We start from the raw sequence: 25,975 nt of genomic DNA on the forward strand, positions 1-25,975 counted from the left end.
CTCATGTCAGGCTAACCGGTCTATAATTACCTGTTTTCTCTCTCCCTCCTTTTTTAAAAAGTGATTTTACATTAGCTACCCTCGAGTCCATTGGAACTGATCCAGAGTCGATAGACCGTTGGAAAATGATCACCAATGCATCCACTATTTCCAGGACTACTTCCTTTAGTACTCTGGGATGCAGACTATCATGGCCCTGGGGATTTATCGGCCTTCAATCCCATCAATTTCCCCAACACAATTTCCCGCCTAATAAGGATTTCCTTCAGTTCCTCCTTCTCACTAGACCCTCGGTCCCCTAGTATTTCCGGAAGGTTATTTGTGTCTTCCTTCCTGAAGACAGAAACAAAGTATTTGTTCAATTGGTCTGCCATTTCTTTGTTCCCCATTATAAATTCACCTGACTCTGACTGCAAGGGACCTACGTTTGTCTTCACTAATCTTTTTCTCTTCAAATATCTATAGAAGCTTTTGCAGTCATTTTTTATGTTCCCTGCAAGCTTCCTCTCATACTCTATTTCCCCCCTCCGAATTAAATCCTTTGTCCTCTTCTGCTGAATTCTAAATTTCTCCCAGTCCTCACATTTGCTGCTTTTTCTGGCCAATTTATATGCCTCTTCCTTGGATTTAACACTCTCCTTAATTTCCCTCGAGAGCCACGGTGAGCCACCTTCCCCGTTTTATTTTTACTCCACCAGACAGGGATGTCCAATTGTTGAAGTTCATCCATGTGATCGTTAAATGTTTGCCGTTGCCTATCCACCGTCAACCCTTTAAGTATCATTCGCCAGTCGATACTTGCCAATTCACAGCTCATACCATCGAAGTTACCTTTCCTTAAGTTCAGTACCCTAGTTTCTGAATTAACTGCGTCACTCTCCATCTTAATAAAGAATTCTACCATATTATGGTCACTCTTCCCCAAGGGGCCTCGTACAACAAGATTGCTAATTAGTCCTTTCTCATTACACATCACCCAGTCTAGGATGGCCAGCCCTCGAGTTGGCTCCTCGACATATTGGTCTAGAAAGCCATCACTAATACACTCCAAAAAACCCTCCTCCACCGTATTGCTACCAGTTTGGTTAGCCCAATCTATACATAGATTAAAGTCACCCATGATAACTGCTGTATCTTTCTTGCACGCATCCCTAATTTCTTGTTTGATGCTATCCCCAACCTCACTACTACTGTTTGGTGGTGTGTACACAACTCCCACTAGCGTTTTCTGCCCTTTGATATTCCGCAGCTCCACCCATAGATTCCACATCATCCAAACTAATGTCCTTCCTTACTATTGCGTTAATTTCCTCTTTAACCATCATCACTGCCCCACCTCCTTTTCCTTTCTGTCTATCCTTCCTGAATGTTGAATACCCCTGGATGTTGAGTTCCCAGCCTTGGTCACCCTGGAGCCATGTCTCAGTGATGCCAATTATATCATATTCATTCATTGCTGCCTGTGCAGTTAATTCGTCCACCTTATTACGAATACTCCTCGCATTGAGGCACAGAGTCTTCAGGCTTGTCTTTTTAACACACTTTGCCCCTTTAGAATTTTCCTGTAATGTGGCCCTTTTTGATTTTTGTCTTGGGTTTCTCTGCTCTCCACTTTTACTTTTCTTTTTTCTATCTTTTGCTTCTGCCCCCATTCTACTTCCCTCTGTCTCCCTGCGTAGGTTCCCATCCTTCTGCCATATTAGTTTAACCCCTCCCCAACAGCACTCACAATCACTCCCCCTCGGACAGTGGTTCCGGACCTGCCCAGGTGCAGACTGTCCGGTTTGTACTGGTCCCACCTCCCCCAGAACCGGTTGCAATGTCCCAGGAATTTGAATCCCTCCCTTCTGCATCACTCCTCAAGCCACGTATTCATCTGAGCTATTCTGCGATTCCTACTCTGACTAGCACGTGGCACTGGTAGCAATCCTGAGATTACTATCTTTGAGGTCCTACTTTTTAATTTAACTCCTAGCTCCCTAAATTCACCTTGTAGGACCTCATCCCATTTTTTTACCTGCATCATTGGTACCTATATGCACCACGACAACTGGCTGTTCACCCTCCCCCCCCAAAATGTCCTGCAACCGCTCCGAGACATCCTTGACCCTTGCACCAGGGAGGCAACATACCATCCTGAAGTCTCGACTGCGGCCACAGAAACGTCTATCTATTCCCCTTACAATAGAATCCCCTACCACTATAGCTCTCCCACTCTTTTTCCTGCCCTCCTGTGCAGCAGAGCCACCCACGGTAGCATGGACTTGGCTGCTGCTGCCCTCCCCTGATGAGTCATTTCCCCCCCCCAACCCGCCCGCCCCCCTCAACAATACCCAAGGCAGTGTATCTGTTATGGAGGGGTTGATCGCAGGGGACCCCTGCATTACCTTCCTTCCACTGCTTTTCCTGTGGGTCTCCCATTCCCTATCTGTCTGTGTAACCTTTACCTGCGGTAAGACCAACTCACGAAATGTGCTATTCACGGCATCCTCAGCATCGCGGATGCTCCAGAGTGAATCCACTCGCAGCTCCAGTGCCACAATGCGGTCTGTCAGGTGCTGCAGCAAGATACACTCCCCGCACATGTAGTCGTTAGGGACACTGGAAGCTTCCCCGAGTTCCCACACAGCACAGGAGGAGCATGACACGTGTCCGAGCTCTCCTGCCATGACTTAACCCCTAGATTAACTTAATTTGGCAACAACAATGATAAAGGTTACCGACTGATAAAGGAAAAGAAAAAGAAAAACTACTCACCAATCACCAGCTAATCACTTACCTTGGCTGTGACGTCACCTTTCTATTTCTTTCTACTTCTTTGTTTACCTTCTGCCCCTGCTGCAGCTGCACCAGCTGCCTCCTCCGACTCCCCGGACTCGCGCTGCTCCAAACTCCCGCCTCTCCGACGACGTTGGGCCTTTTATAGACCTCTTCCAACTCCCTGGACTGGCGCTGCTCCGAACTCCTGCCTCTCCGATGACGTTGGGCCTTTTATAGACCTCCTCTGACTCCCCGGAGTCGCGCTGACAAAAATCTATAAATCTCACTTTAGAAATTTTCAATTGACACAGTCTCAACAGCTTTTTGGAGGAGAGTGTTTCAGATTTCCACTACCCTGTGTGTAAAGAAGTACTTTCTGACATCACCGCTGAACGGCTCAGTTCTAAGTTTAAGGTTATGACCCCTACTTTAGGACTCCCCACCAGTGGAAACAAAGCTTATCTAAGGATAAGGGGTAAGCCATTTAGGACCGAGATGAGGAGAAACTTCTTCACCCAGAGAGTGGTGAACCTGTGGAATTTTCCACCACAGAAAGTTGTTGAGGCCAATTCACTAAATATATTCAAAAAGGAGTTAGATGAAGTCCTTACTACTAGGGGGATCAAGGGGTATGGCGAGAAAGCAGGAATGGGGTACTGAAGTTGCATGTTCAGCCATGAACTCATTGAATGGCAGTGCAGGCTAGAAGGGCCGAATGGCCTACTCCTGCACCTATTTTCTATGTTTCTATTTGAAATAGTTTCTCTCCATCTACTATCAAATCCGTTAATCATTTTAAACACCTCTGCACTCAAGGGAATACAAGCCCAACCTGTCCTTATAATTTAACCCTTTAAACCCCGTTATCATGTCTAGCCTATCCTGGCAAGAATAAAGAATGGAGAGAAAACTTTCTCCGCTTGAGGTCTTCTGTGAACAGTGGGCACCAGAGGGACTGGAGTGTATTGTCGACAATATAAACTACATGTTGATTTAATTTGATAAGTTTGCTTTGTTTCTTTGTTTCTTTATTTGCCCTTTAATACTTTAACAATCTATTTTAATACCAGTTCATAAAGTCAAACAATTTATTTTAAGTTAATGGCACCTTAATTACATCACATCCACCTATGTAAGGAATAGGTTTTCTCAGCTTTCTTTGAGATTATTCCTGGCAGTGATGTGCACAATTTATGAAAGCAAGAAAGTGCCGAGATGAGCTTCCAACCACATAGCTGTGCCATCACTAAGAACGCCCATTTCCAACTCCGTAACATCACCCGACTCTGCCTCTGCTCATCTGCTGCTGAAACCCTCTTCCAAACCTTTGTTACCTCTAGACTGGACGATACCAACACTCTCCTGGCCGGCCTCCCACTTTCTACCATCCGTAAACTTGAGGTCATCCAAAACTCTGCTGCCTATGAACTAACTCGCACCTTACACCAAGTATCATTCACCCATTAGCCCTGTGTTCGCTGACCGACATTGGCTACCAGTTAAACAACATCTTGATTTAAAAATTCTCATCCTTGTTTTCAAATCCCTCCATGGCCTCGCCCCTCCCTACTTCTGTAATCTCAGCCAGCCCTACAACGCTCTGAGATATCTGCACTCCTCTAATTCTGACCTCTTAAGCATCCCCAATTTAATTGCTCCATGAATGGGGACCATGCCTGCAGCTACCAAGCTCTGGAATTCCCTCCCTAAACCTCGTTTTCCTCCTTTAAGACACTCAAGATCTACTTCTTTGACCAAGCTTTTGGTCATCTCCTTATGTGGCTCGGTGTCAAAGTTTGTTTGAAACGCTCCTGTGAAGTACCTTGGGATGTTTTATTACGTTAAAGGTGCTATATGCATCCAAGTGATGGTTGTTGTTCAAAAAGGAAGAACTTTTGTTAACAAAGGCAGACATTGATGCGGAGATTCAGCATCGCCTCCAGTGCGCCAGCGCAGCCTTCGGCAGCCTGCGGAAGAGAGTGTTTGAAGACCAGGCCCTCAAATTTACCACCAAACTCATGGTCTACAGGACTGTAGTAATACCCGCCCTCCTGTATGGGTCTGAGGCATGGACGATGTACAGAAGACACCTCAAGTCACTGGAGATATATCACCAACGATGTCACCGCAAGATTCTGCAAATCCCCTGGGAGGACAGGCACACCAACATCAGTGTCCTCGACCAGGCTAACATCCCCAGTATTGAAGCACTGACCACACTCGATCAGCTTCGCTGGGCAGGCCACATAGTACACATGCCAGATACGAGACTCCCTAAGCAAATGCTTTATGCGGAGCTCCTTCATGGTAAATGAGGCAAAGGAGGACAGCGGAAATGTTATAAGGACATCCTCAAAGCCTCTCTGGTAAAGTGCGACATCACCACTGACACCTGGGAGACCCTGGCCACCGACCGCCCGAGGTGGAGAAAGTCCATCCGGGAGGGCATTGAGCTCTTTGAGGCTCGATGCAAGGAACAAGAAGAGGCCAAGTGCAGGCAGCGGAAGGAGCGCGCGGCAAACCAGCCCAGCGACCCCTTCCCCCGATGAATGTCTGTCCCACCTGTAACAGGGTCTGTGGCTCTTGTATCGGATTTTTCAGCCATCAAATAACTCACTTTGGGAGTGGAAGCAAGTCCTCCTCGATTCCGAGGAACTGCCTATGATCATGATGACTTTTGTTAAATTATTTTGATTTGGGTTGATGATACTGGGGATGCCGTCCTGATTGGTCCAATCAGTAGAACGTTCTCCTCTTAGCAACAAGTGAATAATATCTCAATACTATGTAATTCAGCAGAAAGGTCAGCAATGAAGTAACAACATGTATTTCATGTGAATAATTGCACAAAAAAAGGACTTTCCAACGTTAATTATATCATTTTTTTTCTAGATGATATTTTGCTCACTCCCTTTAATGGTACAAAACCTTGCATGAAAGTTAATAGTTTAAATGAAAACAATTACTTGTCAGAAAATTGACTTGAAAAAGGTGCCAATGAACTTATAGAAAATGCAAACCTTGTTATTAATAAAAGCTGAAATGAAGACAGAAAATGCTAAAATTGTATAGCAGGTTATACAGATGTATTGCTAAAAAGGAAATATTTGCAGGGTTATGAGGAAAGAGCAAGGGTGTGGAACTAATTAGATTGCTCTTTCAAAGTGCCGGCACAGGTATGGTGCGCTGAATGTCATCCTTTTGTGCTGTATGATTCTATGTGTGACCCTTGATCAAAACTTGTTCAGGTTTCTATCCATATCCAATGTTTATGCTTCAGATTTCCAGCATTTATCCACCCTACTCATTAGTATAAGCCACTTTTCTCACTTTTAAATGGGTTTTGGATGACATGCAACACATTCTGAACTTCCTCACCACATCAGTTCCTATGGGCCCACATTTGGTCAGGAGTTGCTCTGTTTTTTTTGGAGCAACTTGATTTTTCTGGAGTATCTTAAAAATCCCCATTTTGCACATTCAATTTGCGCCAGTGTAAGTGAGTTAGTTAGGATTTATTTTAGTTTAGTTTAGTTTAGTTTAGTTTTTTTTTTTTAAAAGGGGGCGTTACCAGCCACCTACACCCGTTTTAGCCATTTAAGCCACTTTGCACAGCTAATAGTTGCTCCAAACTAACTTAGGCTAGCGTATGTGGCCACTTGTGGCCGCACAGAAAATCCTTGCGGAGGGTTAAGAAATCAGCGCAAGTAGGTACTTAATGATTTGACCAAAGGATGTGAATAGGATCAAACAGCTTTACAAGACTGACAAACTTCGCAAAGTTAATTTACTATACAACAGAAGCATTCATGGAAGCTCAAACTACAAAAATAAAAGGAGACACAAAACATATTTACATAATTTTTTCAAAATATCCAAATAAAAAAATAGAAGTACCTCCTGCTTGTAGGAAAGTATTTTCATCAACAGGGTTGAGTAAGCTCGTTAAAATTACTGGCTACACAGTTATCACACCACACCCGCCCCCAACCCCCCCACCATCAAAACTCTCCTCTCCTCCCCCCCAAATCAAAACTCTCCTCGCTCCTCGTAATTGTGTTCTTATGTAGGAAAGTATTTTCATCAACAGGGTTAAAGAAAGGCTTGTGTAAGCTCATTAAAATTACTGGCTATACAGTTATCACCCCACCACAACCTGATCAAAACTCACACCCCCCACCCCCCCCTCCCCAATCAAAACTCTCCACTAAACAAAGCACAACCATCAATAATAAATAAAAAATAAAACTTAAGTCCTACCTTGGCCCGAGAAGTCAGCAGGCCGGTGCGGGAGGCCACTCGGCCGGGGATAGGTGCGGGACATCGGATCCCATGCTGCAGAGAAGTTACTGCACATGCGCGAAACCTCCAGTGCGCATGCGTTGAGCTGCCGGCACTCAAGCGCAGGGCACTAGCTCCGCCCCCTAATAGAATTGCCACGCCGCGCCAAGCCTTGGGAGAGGCCACAGATGGCCAGAATCCGGGGATAACTTTTTGGCGCCGTTTTTATCTCAGGAAGTCGTCGCATCTCACATGAGTGCGCCGAAAAAACAGGTGAGCCAAATTTGGGCCCAATGTCACTATGTTAAATCAGAGCAGTGTCTGGTGGTTTAACACGTTGGATGCAAACCAAGGAAAATTATGAGAATTTGGAGAATGAGAGCACTAAAATATGCAGTAGTTTCAAATCCGAAAAACCCTGCCAGTAGTTGAAATTCAGATCTTATCAGCTGTGACTGCATTATGCCACTGGCAGCAAAACAGCTTGGTTTAAGTTTCACAACTGGAAGAGCACCATCTACTGTTCCAAGTAAAAGTGGTATTACATATGATTAATACAGTTCTTGTATACAGTTCTAACACTTATGGGGGAAAACGAGGTATTGTGAATTTAAGGCAAGGGAGGACAAGGTGAAAATTATTTTGCCAATAACAGCATTTTGTGAGTGTTTGTTCATGGTGTGAACAACCCTGACAAGTTTTAGGTCATTAAAGTCTTACATGAATATAAGTGATTGGAACATTCAACATCCTCTGAGCATCATATGGCTGAGAACTGGCTTCAGACCATAGAACTGTTAAGAGGATATTTCCACATATGTTAAATATGTTTGTGTCACTTTTATAGAATCATTGAAGCTTGAGCACCGAAGTAAGCCATTCGACCCAACAAGCTGTGGCTGGTGCAAGTTCTTCAAATGAAGCGATCTACCTAATTCCATCTCCTTGTCCTTTCACTGTATCCTTTTGTAGTTGCTTATCAAATACTTAGCTAAATTTCTGTTCAAACGATATTATATTCCCTGTCTCAATAGCCACTCATAAAAAAATATTCTGTGTTTAAGAAATTCTTCTAACATTCTCTCTTTGTTCTTAGTGATAATCCTCACTTTGTGCTTCTTCACCAATCAGTGGAGACAATTCTTTCAAGTCATATCTATCCATTTGGCTACATTCCCTTTAATACCATGTCCTCAATTTATGCATTCCAGACCCTTATCTATACACTCTGATTTCCTCAAAAAATGTAAATAAATTACTAAAGCATGATCTGCTTTTTACAAATCTATGCTGACCATTCATGATTATCCAATGCCTCTGCAAGTGACGACCAGGATGGTAGAAGATGAACTAGATGGAACGTGGTCTTTTTTCGACAAGCAATTCCAATGTCGCTCCTCTTTGGCACTATTCATTCATGGTTCACAAGATAATTACGGATGAGGGAGACCGTTCGTCCCATCTTAATTCATTCAACCAGAGATATCTACCCACGTGAGGAGCAGTAAAATAATGCAAGCTGTTGCTTTCCTGAGGAAGGCTTTCAAAAGTCATTTGCGATTTTTCACTCATCAATTATGCATTCTGTTAGAAACATAGAAAATAGGTGCAGGAGTAGACCATTTGGCCCTTCGAGCCTGCACCACCATTCAATAAGGTCAAAGCTGATCATTCCCTCAATACCCCTTTTTTGCTTTCTCTCCATACCCCTTGATCCCTTTAGCCGTAAGGGCCATATCTAACTCCCTCTTGAATATATCCAATGAACAGGCATCAACAACTCTCTGCGGTAGGGAATGCCGCAGGTTAACAACTCTCTGAGTGAAGAAGTTTCTCCGCATCTCAGTCCTAAATGGCCTACCCCTTAGCCTAAGACTGTGTCCCCTGGTTCTGGATTTCCACATCATCGGGAACATTCTTCCCGCATCTAACCTGTCCAGTCCCGTCAGAATCTTATAAGTTTCTATGAGATTCCCTCTCATCCTTCTAAACTCCAGTGAATACAGGCCCAGTCGATCCAGTCTCTCCTCATATGTCAGTCCCGCCATTCCGGGAATCAGTCTGGTGAATCTTCGCTGCACTCCCTCAATAGCAAGAATGTCCTTCCTCAGATTACGAGACCAAAACTGAACACAATATTCCAGGTGAGGCCTCACCAAGGCCCTGTACAACTGCAGTAAGACCTCCCTGCTCCTATACTCAAATCCCCTAGCTATGAAGGCCAACATACCATTTGTCTTTTTCACCGCCTGCTAAACCTGCATGCCAACTTTCAAGACTGATTAACCATGACACCCAGGTCTCGTTGCACCTCCCCCTTTCCTAATCTGCCGCCATTCAGATAATATTCTGGGCCTTTGTGTTTTTGCCCCCAAAGTGGAGAACCTCACATTTATCCACATTATACTGCATCTGCTATGCATTTGCCCACTCACCTAACCTGTCCAAGTCATCCTGCAGTCTTTTAGCGTCCTCCTCACAGCTCACACTGCCACCCAGTTTAGTGTCATTTGCAAACTTGGAGATATTACACTCAATTCCTTCATCTTTATAAAGCGGGAAATTGTGTTAGGGAAATTGATGGGGTTGAAGGCTGATAAATCCCCGGGGCCTGATGGTCTGCATCCCAGGGTACTTAAGGAAGTAGCCATAGAAATAGTGGATGCATTGGTGATCATTTCCCAACAGTCTATCGACTCTGGATCAGTGCCTATGGGGACTGGAGGGTTGCTAATGTAACACCACTGTTTAAAAAAGGAGGGAGAGAGAAAACGGGTAATTATAGACCGGTTAGCCTGACATCAGTAGTGGGGAAAATGTTGGAAACAATTATTAAAGATGAAATAGCAGCGCATTTGGAAAGAGGTGACATGATAGGTCCAAGTCAGCATGGATTTATGAAAGGGAAATCATGCTCGACAAATCTTCTGGAATTTTTTGAGGATGTAACTAATAGAGTGGACAAGGGAGAACCAGTGGATGTGGTGTATTTGGACTTTCAAAAGGCTTTTGACAAGGTCCCACACAAGAGATTGGTGTGCAAAATTAAAGCACATAGTATTTGGGGTAATGTACTGACGTGGATAGAGAACTGGTTGGCAGACAGGAAGCAGAGAGTCAGGATAAACGGGTCCTTTTCAGAATGGCAGGCAGTGACTAGTGGAGTGCCGCAGGGCTCAGTGCTGGGACCTCAGCTCTTTACAATATACATTAATTCTTCACTTTCGAAATAAAAGTGGCATTCCAAATACCCACAACATCTTGTCACCAGTACCAATATAATCTTCCGGGAATGTGGAAATACCAGTAGAGTCCCCAATATAAATTGAAAAAAACAATTCCCACTAATGAGCTTTACCTCTGCTCCAATAACCTCAGTAAGATGGGTCAACCGCATTGCCTTGTCTCTACAGACATGGTCAAGTACTAAGTGGAGCTTAATCATCTTGCTTTAAAAGCAAAGTATCAACACATATTTATACCCAAGAATGCTCAATCTCAACAACAAAAAATGGCAATAAAGCACAACTACTATAAACTCACCCGTCACAGCAATGTCTCTTTTAGCACAACAACTAGAACAGATAATACTTAGTCAAACATTTCTAACAGCAGCTGATAATGTTCCCACTGTCTGATGGGATCAGGTTGACCATGTCTATGTGTCCACATTAGAGTAATTAAAAAGTTCACATATGGTATGTTTAGAAGTATATGAGCACATTTGGATCTTTATCATTTGTTAGTGAAAGGAAGAGTATCGAATTCTCTACTATTGTGTGCATAGGACTTCAGCCTGTATGCACAGAAGCAGCCTAGTTAATCCCACCTATTTAAAGATATGTAATGAATTCCCCAGTTACAAATACCTGGAATTAATAGGATAACTTTTTAATGTAAAGGTATTAATTACTGCACTAAAACCAGTTTTGGTGCCTCATATTATTTAAACTCTTATTCATTCATGTCCACCTATTTTTGCTGAAATGCCAAGATGAATGACTGCACTGGGAAGTAAAGTTGGCATTCCTCTTGGCGCGGACCTGCCCTGCACAGTGAACATGAAAACAACACAAAGGCCAATCTAATCTCTCCATTCAGAGACAAGGTTCTTTCCATATAACAAATAAGACACAAGAAATAGGAGCAGGAGTAGGCCATTTCACCCCTTGAACTTCCCTGCCCACTCCCCATAACCCTTCACTCCCTTATCACTCAAAAATCTGTCTATCTTCACCTTAAATCCAGGCAACTCTCGATTATCCACACACCGATGCAACGGGAAACTGTTGTAACGACATTTAAAATTCCGTGTGCGTGCTGCTGCACCCGCTGCCTCTCGCAGCCACCGCTGACGTTGGAGTCCTTTCTGCCCAGGAAGGCAGCGCGCTCCGGAACCCCGGAGCTAGACAATCTCCTCCTCGAGGCCACCTGTATGCATGCTGGTAATGGCCATACTTAACTGCCTTGTTACTGTTTGTAGCTGATTGCACAGTATTTATTCATTGAAGTTTTAACTTTATGTCAACTCGCTCTAATGGAGAAATCGTTTACCCGGCATAGCCCAACCCCCGAGAGACCCGGATAATCAAGAGTTGCTTGTATATTCAATGCCCCAGCCTCCACAGCTCTCTGGGGCAGAGAATTCCACAGATTTACAACCCTCCTCCTCATCTCAGTTCTAAATGGGCAACCCCTTATTCTGAAACTATGCCCCTAGTTCTAGATTCCCCCATGAGAGGAAACATCCTCTCTGCATCTACTTTGTCAGGCTCCCTCAGTACCTTGTATGTTTCACTAAGATCGCCTCTCATTCTTCTAAACTCCAATGAGTACAGGCCCAACCTGCTCAACCTTTCTTCGTAAGTCAACCCCTTCATCTCAGGAATCATCCGAGTGAATCTTCTCTGAATTGCCTCCAATGCAAGTATATCCTTCCTTAAATAAGGAGACCAAAACTGTAAGCAGTACTCTAGATGTTACATCACTAACACAGTTGTAGCCGGACTTCCCTGCTTTTATACTCCATCCCCTTTGCATAAAGGCCAACATTTCATTTGCCATCCTGATTACTTGCTGTATCTGCATACTAACTTCATGCACAAGGATCCCCAGGTCCCTCTTTACTGCAGCATTTTGAAATTTCTCTCTATTTAAATAATAATTAACTTTTTTATTTTTCCTGCCAAAGTGGATAACCTCACACTTTCCCACATTATACTCTCTGCCAAATGTTTGCCACTCACTTAGCCTGTCTATATCCTTTTGCAGATTTTTTGTATCCTCCTCACAATTTGCTTTTCCACCAGTCTTTGTATCATCAGCAAACTTAGCTACATTACACTCGGTCCCTTCATCCAAGTCATTAATATAGATTGTAAATAGTTGAGGCCCCAGCACCGATCTCTGTGGCACCCCACTAGTTACCGTTTGCCAACCGCTAAATGACACATTTATCCCGACTCTCTCTTTTCTGTTAGTTAGCCAATCTGTTATTCATGCTAATATATTACCCCCAACCCCATGAGCATTTAACTTGTGCAGTAACCTTTCATGCGGTACCTTAACCAATGCCTTCTGGAAATCCAAATAGTCCACATCCACTGGTTCTCCCTTATCCAATCTGCTCGTTAAATCCTCAAAGAACTCCAGCAAATTTGTCAAACATGATTTCCCTTTCATAAAATCATGCTGACTCTGCTTGACTGTATGATGCTTTTTCAAATGTCCTGCTACAGCTTCCTTAATAATGGACTCCAGCATTTTCCCAACGACAGATGCTAGGCTAACTGGTCTATCGTTTCCTGCTTTTTGTCTGCCTCCTTTTGTAAATAGGGGCGTTACATTTGCGGTTTTCCAATCCGCTGGGACCTCCCCAGAATCCAGGGAATTTTGGTAGATTACAACCAATGCATCCATTATCTCTGCAGCCACTTCATTGAAGACCCTAGGATGCAAGACATCAGATCCAGGGGACTTGTCCACCTTTAGTCCCATTATTTTACTGAGTATTTTTTCTTTAGTGATAATAATTGTTTGAAGTTCCTCCCTCCCTATTGCCCCTTGATTATCTATTATTGGGATGTTTTTAGTGTCTTACCTTGAAGACACTAAAAATATTTGTTCAAAGTCTCTGCCATTTCCCTGTTCCCCATTATTAATTCCTCAGTCTCATCCTCTTACGGACCAACGTTTATTTTAGCTACTCTGTTCTTTTTTATATACCTGTAGAAGCTCTTATTGTTTGTTTTTATATTTCTTGCTTGTTTACTCTCATAATCTATCTTCCCTCTCTATTATTTTTTTTAGTCATCCTTTGCTGGTTTTTAAAAATTTCCCAATCCTCTGGCCTCCCACTAATCTTGGCCACTTTGTATGCCATTGTTTTCAATTTGATACCATCCTTTATTTCCTTAGCTGGCATGGATGATTTCTTTTGTCTTAAAGTCTTTCCTTTGCATTGAAATATATTTTTGTTGAGAATTATGAAATATATCTTTAAATGTCTGCCACTGCTTATCAACCATCTTACACCTCAACCTATTTTCCCTGTCCACTTTAGCCAACTCTGCCTTCATACCTTTGTAATCGCCTTTATTTAAGATCAGGACATTGGTTTGAGATCCAAATTTTTCACCCTCCAACTGAATTTGAAATTCAATCATGCTATGATCATTCTTTCCTAGAGGATCCTTTACTAGGAGATCGTTTATTAATCCTGTCTCATTCCACAGTACCAGATCCAAAATAGCCTGCTCCCTGGTTGGTTCCGCAACGTACTGTTCAAGCAAACCATCCCGGATACACTCTATGAACTCTTCCTCAAGGCTACCTTGGCCAATTTGATTTGTCCAATCAATATGAAGATTAAAATCGCCCATGATTATTGCCATGCCTTTCTTACAAGCCTCCATTATTTCTTGATTTATACTCCGTCCAACAGTGTAGCTACCGTTAGGAGGCTTTTCGACTACATGCATCAGTAACTTCTTGCCCTCATTATTTCTTATCGCCACCCAAACTAATTCTATGTTTTGATCTTCTGAGCCAATATCATTTCTCACTACTGCACTGATCTCATCCTTTAATTAACAGAGCTACCCCACCTCCTTTTCCACCCACCTCCTTTTCCATTCTGTCCATCCTTCCGAATTGTCAAATATTCCTGAATATTCAGTTTCCAGCCTTCGTCACCCTGCAATCACATCTCTGTAATAGCTATCAGATCATACCCATTTATATCTATTTATGCTGTCAACTCATCTATCTTGTTACGAATGCTGCATGCATTCAGATAAAGAGCTTTTAATGTTGTCTTTTACGTGCTTTGACCCCACTTTCTGATATATTCTTATTTTTATACATTTTCTCCCTTCCTGTCATACTTTTGTTATCATTTACCCCATCGCTACCCTGCTCTATTGCCTTCTCCTTGCTCTTTGACTTTTAAAATTTCGGCTCACCTGAACCCTACCTCCCCACTATCTCGATACATATTGTCAGAGCTGTGTCACGCCAGCCCCCCAAAGTGGGAATATTGGCACCATTGGACAAGGCCCATGCAGTATCAATATTCCTTCACAATTTTGGTGGCATTGTTTGGTGCACTGTAATAAAAGGTATCTGGCTAACCCAGCCCCTCCACACCACAGCTCTTTGGAAATGCCATGCTGCTACTATTCATGTAACAAAAATATGATCACTTTGCATACAAAGAAGTATTTTCTTCCATTAATAATAGAGGACAGCGTGACACTTTCAAGAGAAATTCATTTCCTCAAAGGGACTGTGTACATAAACAAGTATTTGACAATTTTTGTAGGGGAACGGGACAAGGGACATGTTCATCATTCTCATCACAATATAGTCACATGCATGTAACATACTACAATGTTTTAGTATTATTTATGTTATGTCACATGTTTGTGAAAGCTGCCAGATTGTCATAAAAAGCCACTAATGTAATTTAAGAAAGGGAGCTGGACACTCCGACCGGACTGGCCTCGGTATGGATCTTGTCACATACGATGTTGATTGACTCTTCATGCTCTCATGACAACTAGGAATAGTCAATAAATACGGTCTTGCCAGTGTCATCCACAGCCCAAGGACAAATAGAAAACATACATCGAGAAGATATCTTGTCAATGTAATCAGTGTTCTTACCTGCAGCAGATGACAGCTTTACAAGACAAAGCCAGATCTAAAAACGAGCGACGGACTTCAAAGGACAGTGCGTACTTCAACGTGTGGCCATCTATGATTAGGGCAAGTTCATTCTCTTTGTTCAAGGACTCACCCAGGTCTTCACAATGGTGAGTAATTGTTTCCCTGGTTGCCTAAAAAAATTAAACATATCTTGAATAATCTTGACCAGCACCATATTTCCTTGGGCTATGGTCATCACATCTACTGTCATTCCAGCTGCTATTCTCCTAATTGAAAGGCAAGCATTTAACATTCTGGCCTACCCAAAATAGAACAAAAGTTGATCAGCCTTGGAGATTTAATGTGCATTTGACAGTTAGAAAAAGAAAAATATGTAATAAAATGCTTATCCTTGAACTGTGTTTGTGCCCTGAAGAGGTTAATTCAGAAGTTCGCCAATCTAAATGTTTAACATTTATACAGATTTGAACCCGCCCTCCTCTGAATCCCATTTACTCTGAAATCAAAAGTTGCTTGCACGCTGTCTTGGAGCACAAATTGTAAAACTACTGGATAACTCTTGTTTTCCTCAGTCTTCTCGCCTTTTTGCTCTCTTTCTCTGACCTTTCTCCCCCTCTATTCTGATTTTTCATAACCTCCAATTGTCTTGTGCTCCCAATGGGAGACAGGGTTTACCAATGCTTGCTAGGACTTCAAGAACTGCTCTGTATGGTTAGTGTCATTTCATAAATAATACAAATCATCAAAATCCCATAGGTAATAGTGACAGGCAGAAAAGGGCAATAGACAGAGGAAGAGAGAAAGACCATGCTGGGTCAGATCATTCTTTTTGTATTTATGTTTTCCACCAATTGTGTTCATGCAAGTACACATACGCTACTGCATCAGATTCGCGTTAATGTGGACTCAGCAATTTTTCAGGGATGGTAAAAGATTTAAGTACCTTGGGAAAAGAGTCACATTTTCACATAAAAACCTGAACAAAAGGAGATGGTCACCACCAAAATGAAAAGCTACAGCCCTGGAATTGGGATGAAAAGATTTAAAGATCTCATCGAACAACTTGGGTCAGTCAGTTATACTCATGCCAGAAGGTTGTGGATCCAAGCTCTACTCCCAGGACTTGATTACATGAAACTAGTCTGACACGTCAATGAATTATTCAGCAGCATTGCATCGTCAGAAGGACCGTCTTTCGGGGAGACATTAAACTTAGTCCTGCGATTCGGGTGAATGTTAAAGATCCCATAGCACCATTTGAAGAACAGGGAATTTTGCTGGTGTCCTCAACATCATTCCTCCCTCAACCAACCCACCAAAAATAGATTAACTGGTCACTCATTGCATTGCTGTTTGTGGGATATTGCTGTCCACATGATGATTCGAGCATCTGCCGACACATCAACAGTAATTGCACATCAAAGCGAATCATTGCATGTGAAAAACTTTTGGATGAACCAAGATACATAATGAAGTACTACATAAATACAAACTCTTCTTTTATAACGAACAGAAAATTTCTCTATTGAGGAAGCTAAATACAGAAGTAAACCTCTGCTGTACTTCCTACAACTACCATGTAACAAACATATGAGCTATGAAACTTCAAAGACACGACACTGACTCTTTAGCTCAAGAAAGTAAAAGGACAATTCCCTATCTGATAGCTGACTATCAACAGAATAATTAGCAATAAGCTCCATTTCCTGTACACTGGGACAGACTCATTAGTAGCATTCTGGAGAAACAGACAAATAAATATGTAAACATGACTTTTACGTAGTAAAATAAAAGACAGCAATATAAACAAAACCTACAGTAAAAGGTGCAAGAATTTTGGTTTACCAAAAGGTACATTTCAACAACACTGCCTGCCAAGAGCCTTTTGTCTAAACACCATCAACAGAAACAAAACTGGACAGAGCTGCCCATTTCCTGTATCGGCTCCCTCTACAGGTCATAATGCACTGCACAACAGCACACTTGAGTACAAGGGCGGAAGTTCCTTTCTTTGATGTGATGATGTCATATTTGTGGAGGGTGGTGGTGAGAAATTGGATGGAGCTCTGGTTATACTGGGTTCCTGGACCTTTTCCACCCACAACATGTTTGGTCTATTTAGGGGCAGGTACAAGGCAAGTCCTCCCTCAAATGGGCAGGTGCATAAAAATTTGGGAATAATGTTGCATTGCTGGGCACAAGGGACACATGCACATCTGTGATATCCTGTGTTGCTAATGGCATCAGAAGCTTTTAAATTGCAAAAGGCTAGGGTTTCCTCACTACATTCGATCACAGCATGATCAACTGCAGGACAGAAACTGGCATACAAAAAAATCACAACTTTTTCTCTTGAATTCCTCCTGGTTGGCCCACTAATTTATTTAGGGAGGCACCCCAGTTGTGCCATTAAATGGCATGCATGCCTGCCCAATTCATTCCAGTGATGGTGACCACAGGTTTTCCAAACAGGTCAGGGTTCATCCATTGGTTAAGTGAAAATTGCACCCTGCCCCAGGTCCGACTCTAAAAGGCCTCCAAAGGTAATTCAGTCACAGATTTGTATACTCAGGCAAAATTGGATCTACCAATAAGAACATAACAATTAGGAGCCATATGCCCTCTCGAGCATGCTCCACCATTCAATAAGATCATGGCTGATCTTCAATCTCAGCTCCACTTTTCTGCCCGATCTCCATATCCCTAAATTGGCCTAGAGTCCAAAAATCTGTCTTTAACATAGTGAAACATTGCAAATTGCTTCATAATTAGGGTTGGGTGTGAAGAGGAGTAGGAGAGGGGTTTGGGGAGATGGTCGAAAGCTCTATAGGAAAATTAGGTCTTCAGCAGACTTTTGAAGGCAGAAAGAGATTAAGCTTGACAGAAGGTTTTAAGGAAGGAGTTTCAGGGCCGAAATTGCCCATCACCCGAAATGAGTCGCACCTACCACTCTTAAAATGTTCTGTCCGACCCAATGCATGGGGCAGACAATCGGGAGAAATTCAGCACTTTGTGCTTTTTATTGAGCGGGGCGGAAGTGGCCTCATCATCAGGGCGGAAGTGCATTCGCTTCGGAATAGCCCCCAATAGTGGGGTGGAAGTGGGGGCGGGTCGGAGTTGTCCATGCTCGAATTCATCAGCACCGCGCTGATGATGTCATCGCGCTGGCACGTCACGGCGTCCCTCCCCTTCAGTTAAAGGGGTACGTCGCTGCGAACTCTACAGCCACTACAGTGGCAAACACTGGGCCACAAAGGAGGGTTTCAGCTGGGCCAGCGGCCCAGACCTGGCAGTCGGCTGACAAAATAACATGGAGTTGCCGGCAGCGCCACCTCCCCTTGAAGAGCAACCGCGCCGCCAAGCCACAGAAAGGATACCAACAGCAAAAGCTGTCAGTGGCACTGACCGGCTGCGGTGCTGATCCCACGGGGCAATTCCAGAAAAGGAGCAATTTCGGGAAGGTGTAAGGGGTCGATAAGTAAGGGGTCGGCACATACACGACACGGCGGGAAAACAGGTGGAATGGTCACCTACACCGCTCCAAAAGTGAGGAAGGGCAAATTTTTAAATGGCGGTCCCTCCATGGAGACTCGGTGGCCAGTTTGCACTGACCCGTGGGCGCCACTTTCAGGCGGCCACTGATCTTATAGAAAGGAGCAATTTTGGCCCCTAGAGTGTGAAGGCGAGATGGCTGATGGCTCTAGTAGGGATATCAAAGTAGAGGGGAGAAATGCATGGCAGATCAAAGTTGGAAGAGCAGAAGATTCAAACACAGACATAAAGCTGGAGGAGGTTGCAAAGTTAGGGAGAAGTGTGAAGTGATCTAAAGGCAAGGGTGTATTGAGGGATGGCGATCCAATGGAGATCAGCAAGGAAATGAGAGATGGACAAGCTGGATTTTGTGCAGGATAGGATGAGGGTAGTGCAGCTCTGGATCAGTTGAAGTTGTGTAGGATGGAGCTCAGGAAGCCAGCAAAGAAGGTGTTGGAAAAGTCAATTCAGAGGTGCCAGAGCAATAAGTGAGACTTTCAGTGCCAGAGCAGGTGAGATAGGGAAAGAGATAGGCAATATTTCAGAAGTGTAAGTGGACAGTCTTGGCCATGGACTAGATGTAGGGTTTGAAGCTCAGCTAAGAATTGAGTAGGACCTGCAGGTTATGTACCATTGGCTTGAACTTGAATGAGTGTCCAAGTTTGGGGGGAGTGGAGTGGATGGATTAACAGATGTTTTCTGTCATTGGAATTTTGAGCTGGAAGAAGTTGGTGCCAGTCACGAAATCAGAATGCTTGTCTACAGAAGTAGAATCATGGGTGGTAACTCAATCGCTTCACTTCCACAACCAATATAAAATTTGCTTAACTTATTTAATCTAACATTGGCAACGAACAAAAGGCAGACCTTCCAGTTCCATTTGGAACTGTAAAATTTCTTCCTGACCCATAAGTTAGAACTGCAAAGTGGTGGTATACAGCGAGGTGGCTGCTAATTCCCATTTGGCGAGTCCTTGATTTTTTCTATGTTCTCAAAGTGTGGTCAAGTGTTGCTCTAGTGGAAGAGAAGGGGCTAAATTGGAAAAGAGTAACCCCACTCGTCACAGCCAGATAGAGTGCTACTGGCATAGCCTTGAAGCAGATTTTACAGTTCCAAATGGAACTGGAAGATCTGCCTTCTGTTAGTTGCCACTGTTAGATTAAATAAGTGAGGCAAATTTTATATTGGCCAGTAGCACTCAGCTCGGGAATAGAAGGGAAAGAGCCTAAACAGGAATTGCATATTTTTCAAAAGAAACAAATTCAAAAAGTAACCGTTCACATCACATACCAATTTTATGATTTAGATTTTGTACAATAGTACAGACATGTGGAATAAGATATCAGTTCTGATAGATATATGTAGAACACCTCTTGACACATCAATTCAAAAATAAAACAAGTCTTTTGTCAGATTTATTATACACATTCAATGATCTCAAAGGGCATTTCAACAAACCAGAGAAACAGCAATTCTTAAGTCGTAACAGCTGCCAGATGTATTCATATGTTAAAGTATTGTACATTTCTGTGTACTGTTTAAATAAATCAAATCCCCACAGTGCAAGGTAGGAACAAAAGACACAATAGCTACCATTGTGAATCTGCCCATTGGAACATGGCCCCTTGGCAAGTAGCTAATCAGTAAAGCCTACAGGCCCAGTGTTGTGTGGTCTTAGCTGCAGGCTGCATCCCGAAGCTCAGTAAGCAATCACGTAATGACGTGTAGTTTACATTTTCTCACCTTCAAATACCCTGTTTAAGGCAATCCTGGATTACTGCAATCACAGTGGTTCAGTGAAGCTGTACATTAACACTTCAACATTTTACTAGGCATGAAAAAAATCCAATCTTGGATGTTGGATAAGTCTCTCGATTCACAATTAAATATAGAATCAACTTTTTGTTCTATTTGCTCTGGGACTAAACAGCGAAATAAGATATAAGCAGTGGAATGGAGCCCCCAGACACTCGGTAATTAAACACAGTTAGTGGTATTGCACTGCACAGTACACTGAGTACTGTTCAATCAGAACTGAAGGGCAATTCAGTTTCAAGCCTCCGGCCGGTTTTGTTCATGGTTGTCCAAATACTTTAGTAATAGAAACATAAACCGTGTTACAACACAAATGCTGGTACCAGCAATGTCTAAACAACGCATAGTAATTATTAAAGTGGGGTAGTGCATTACAAATTGAACAGGCAAAACCTTAAACTGTTTCACATTGTTATTCTTTACAAAGTTGGAATCAATCAAAAAATGAAAACCAGTGCAAATTGTTTTTCAGCTCTCCTGGTGGTTCTGACACTTGACTAACTCAGTACAGACTTGTGATCAACTACAGCGCCTTTCTTGTCTGCTTGACTCAGGGCCAACGCAGCCAAGGGCATTTACCCATTAAGCCATCAAGGAGGCTATTATTTTTAAATTTGGTGAATTTCACCCCCTCCCACCCTCAGTACTTGCCTTCTACAATTACTTATTATTTGAGATATTTCTTCTGACTCAAAGACAAAATCAATTAACTATTCAAACAAATCTATTGCAACTTTTGTAAACAATAAATTGCCCTCCACACCTTCTTTAAAAAGTAGATGCATTAACTGTTTTCAGATTTATTCAGTAAAACATACACAAGCTCAAATGGATTTACCATCCCTCCTGCACAGTTAACAGAATATCACATGAACATGAGGGCCTATTCCTTTAGCTATCAATCAAACTGATGCACATCTGTAACATCAAAACAGCACGGAATCTCTGGTATTTTGAAAGGTATACCATTAACACTTTCTATTTTATTTGTGACAACCAGATGGAAAGGAACCTGCTAATACTCTCAGAAATATTTGAAAACTGTAACAAAGTATAGTAATAAGACCTCAAAGCAACAATAAAAGGAGTGCCTCAGATTCCTTCAAAATCAGATCTTGAAGTGATCGATTAGCAATGCTAAATATGTCTTGAATATCAATCCAAAAACAATGTTGTATTATTCTGACTGAAAAAAGCTAGGAATCTAAGTAGTAAATGGACCAAGAAGGTCACAGACTCTGGACTCATCACATGTTTGAATGTGAAGACATCAACTGATCCCTGACCTTAGGTCAAACCTACATTTTAAACCTCAATTTCACTCGTGTGCACTTGACTCAAGAAGCCTTATAAAGGCCACAAGTATCACACCCATTTATAATTCCTCTTCAAAAGGACTTCTAGATTCCCATCACATTATACAGTAGCAATTGACTCTCCTTTGAATTCACCAAAAGATAGCTAGTACTGTATACTTTGGACCACATATAAAAAGTTTCTGAACAGTGAAATGTGCATGCAGTTGCACTCAGGAACAGCAGGAATTACTGACATGAGCTGTTAATGTCCAGGAGGTTATCTGGCTGGATGAGGCATTTTCTAGCGGGGACTGGGAGGGGGAGGATAGATGCAAGCCTGAAAGTAATTTGACCTTTGAGTGCAGGAACTGCTTGGAATTACATTAGAACAAATTACTGCAAAGAACTCAGCTGCATCTTAAGGGTCTCAAGAAAGAACCTTGAGAGAACCTGAAGTGAAATGGTGAATTTTACAGCTGTGTATGAAATGGGCTATAGCTGAAAGCAACTCCCATTAGCAGCCATGGTACTTTGCCTTTAAGTACCTCACTTTACACACAGCTTAAATGCAATTGGCGGCTTCAGCTACCAAAGGTGTCAGACAGCATTTCCATAAATGTCAATAGCTGCAGATTCTTCAATTTAAAGCTTCAACACAAAATCAACTACTGTTTCTCTTTCTCCTGTTCTTGCAGCTACAGTAGCGCTACTGATCTATGACCTTTAGACAACAAATTAAGCCAGCCACATTTTCTTTTGCCTTGTCAGTTGAACTAACTGCTTGACATTTATGGATTCCTGGTTGTAAAATGTGAGCTCCGTGTACATTAGTCATGTGCAACAACATCTGCCTCCTCTACTGCTGTCATGCAAGGTCACGCCATGCTGATTACTATACAGGAAAACTTAGTAATTCCAGGTAATCTTTTAAAGACTCCTGATTTCTTGCTAAATATCAATGTCGCCTTTAAAAACATAAGCTGCTGGAGCTTTTGATCAACATTTACAATTTGGTCAAGGATGGATAGTGGTATCACAATCCAGGTTTACAAGCAACCTTTATGAAGATTAATCTGCAGTTGTCCTCCTTTACAACAGTGACTACACTTCAAAAGTACTTCATTGGCTGTAAAGCGCTTTGGGATGTCCTGATGTCGTGAAAGGCTCGATATAAATCCAAGTATTTCTTCTTTCTTTACTCAGTGCAGACTCGACTGGTTAATTTGCAACTGGGATTACTGAAACATCACTGAGTCAGTTCCAAGGAAGCAAATAGTTTACTTTTGACTTTTAACTTCAATTTCTTCTTTACAGAAACCTATCCATCGTCCCTTTCTAGTATTCTAACTCCACCACTATACTGCATCAGAACAAAACTGTACATAGAACACATTAATGAGAATCTGTAGACCACTGATAGGAAGTGTTAGTCTATCCAAAACAAATTTAAGCAAAGTTGAAAACAAATCAAGGTTTAAAAAAAATTATGTTACTCACTTTGAGATCCAATAGCCATCATTCATCAAATACTTTCTACACAGGGAACTAAGCTCGATTAAAAAGGAAATGTTTACAAGATTTCTGAAGAAAAATTACACACTATCTCCTCCCAGCGCATAAAGATACACAAGCTTGCATTTCAAGTTCTTTTTGAATGTACAAGACATTAGCATAAATAAGCTCATAAAGAAGCCAACACTTGCATGATTGAAAGGAAGAAAACTCTTGGGTTTATGAGTCTCACAGGAAAAGTGGTTTCTACTTTATGATTCTTAATTCTACTCAATGATGTTTAGTGTTATAAAACAAAGTATCTGTAGATTTACTTACTTTGCTCAGCTATCAGCTCATCAGATTTTATGCTCTGAAGCTGCTGACTGGGAAAGTCGTTCTTTGATATCATGAATTTTTGCTTTATTGCCAACACGAATAGGAACTAGGAGCAGGGAAGAGAGCGTACAATGTGATCCATTCATGAAGAGTGTCAACAAGAGTATAACATTGGCCATGAAGCACTTTATAATGTTCTGAGGATGTGAAATGCATTATATAAATGCAAGTCTTTGCAATCTGTAGAGTGGTGGGCTTCTAGGTGGAGCAGTCAAAGCAGAAATCCTTGAATCATGTGATGGGGAGAGAACTATAGACTGAGTATGAATGAGCTATGTGGGGCCAAATAACCTTTCTGATCCATTTCTACACAAATAATGACAGGTACGGAAGGCTTAAGCTTTTAGTTATTTCACCTTCGACTGACATTCATGCAGATATTGCACAAGGAGAGATTGTGACAGAAGGAAAGGTAATGTGGGAGTGCAATCAATAACACAGGCCACCCTTTTGTAGGCAGCACAGCACATTGGCAACTGAACATAATAAAATTTAAGCGAAAATATGCAATATGTTAAAACAAATGTGCTCTTTAGACAGAGCAGACCAAAAAGCATTTGAGAGAATTGTAGATGTAATAAAAGTGCTGTGGATGCTAAGAAAAGAACCAATGATGGCCTTTAAGGTATTTTCATTTAGAGTAGGGAGATGATAACCTAATCGATCTCAAATGTTTTTAATTTCTTCTCGTTGGATAGATGTCCTACCATGGTATGTTGTTGTTAGATAAGCTATGCTAGCTGAAGTGATATTTGAATTTTATTCTAATTAAAGACTACATTTTGTGGTTAAAAGGCAGCTTTTTCAGAGATTTGCTGGAACAGGCAGCAACTGCAGAATGTCAACAAATCTGTTTGACTGTAACGGTCATAAAATAGTTGTGGATAGTTCTAATCTTCTCATGGATATATCCATGTGTTTATTTTTTTTTCTATACAAGTAAATAAATAAGGTAGTTCATGTTACATCCGGAATTCATGCTGTGGAGCCATTTTCAGTCTTGGTATGTTGAGCTAACACCTAATGTAACACCAAGAGTGAAGGTCATGGAGGAGGTGATGTAATGGCTTAAATGCAAAACAATTGTAAAGTGAGGTTGGGAGAGAAAGAAAGGAGACATCTGGCAGTTTGACCTGTAATTTGTGTATGTTATGCTGCAAAGCATCCTTTGTAACCTCAGGTGTTGGTGAATATGTGCAATATCTAACCTTCAATAAATCTGTGTGTTTTTGACTTCGCATTTGAACTACAGCCTTTTAATCTATATATTATAACAAAATTCACATTCCTAAACTTCAAATTTATTTGATCTATTTTGAACAATCGAGGCTCTAAGAGGGAACACTTTCAACCTTAAGGGGCTGAAATTGATGGTCCTACCGCCGGCAAAACTTGGCGGTTTCCCTGTTTTTTTGGGGCTCTCTCTCCATGGAAAATTGGTGAGGCCCTCACGCCGGTGGTTTGGAAGGACCGCTGGGGAGCGTCCATTGGTGTCCAACACCGAAAAAAGTCCTCCCACCCGCGATTCATCCAAGCGGTCCAGCAGGAGAAAAGACCGCCACGCGGAAGCAGGTCTTACCTGGACGGTAGGTATGAAGACCCGCAAGAAAAGGTAAGTGAGATTTTCTTTTACTTCTTTTGCAGCGATTTTGTCTTAAAGGGTCCTCTGAAGGTTGTGAGATTTTTTTTTTGGAGCATTTTTTTTGTGCATTCCCCCCTCCCTGGGTCCGACTCCAGCTTCGGTGTAACTTTCTCCACAATTGCATTTGCCACCCAGAATCCCACCTACTGCACTCTACCGCCCAGAATCGGCGTGTAACGCCCATTTTTGCCGCCAGGCGCTTGTTCCTTTTTTTTTGACCAAACTTCTGCCCAAAGTACCGTCAGGATCTTCGCAGTCTTTGACGATAAATGGGCAGAACTTGCCTTTGATCAATTTCGAACCCCAATGTTTTCGTGCAGATAGTTTTACTTCAAGGGGCATAAACTAAGTTTAGTAAACACTCACTGCATGATCACCCAAACACAGTACAGGTACAACCTCAACTTACCCAAACTCCAAAAGAACACACACTAAAATTGTTAGTATGTGCTGATCTAAACAAACAGATTTCAAAGTAAATTTGATTTTGGGTCTGCACAGATTGTGCCACTTAGTAAGTAGTTTAACAACTCTGCTGCCTTGTTTGAAAGGCACAGCACTCTCTGTACCATCGAACTACCCACTGACA

The 25,975-nt window shown here is 42.1% G+C and overlaps 1 protein-coding gene across 9 annotated transcripts in view; it reads right to left on the reverse strand.

The window, feature by feature from the left end:
- Positions 1-25,975, reverse strand: part of atp8a2 (ATPase phospholipid transporting 8A2) — an 889,999-nt gene that overhangs the window by 353,807 nt on the left and 510,217 nt on the right. For all 9 annotated transcript variants that reach the window (XM_070892260.1, XM_070892256.1, XM_070892257.1 and 6 more), the window contains one exon: positions 15,208-15,380. In XM_070892260.1, coding sequence (XP_070748361.1) covers positions 15,208-15,380 — 173 coding nt within the window. The remainder of the gene's footprint in view (positions 1-15,207; positions 15,381-25,975) is intronic.

This window comes from Pristiophorus japonicus, chromosome 10, assembly GCF_044704955.1.
Source record: "Pristiophorus japonicus isolate sPriJap1 chromosome 10, sPriJap1.hap1, whole genome shotgun sequence".
In the NCBI taxonomy this organism is placed as follows: Eukaryota; Metazoa; Chordata; class Chondrichthyes; family Pristiophoridae; genus Pristiophorus; species Pristiophorus japonicus.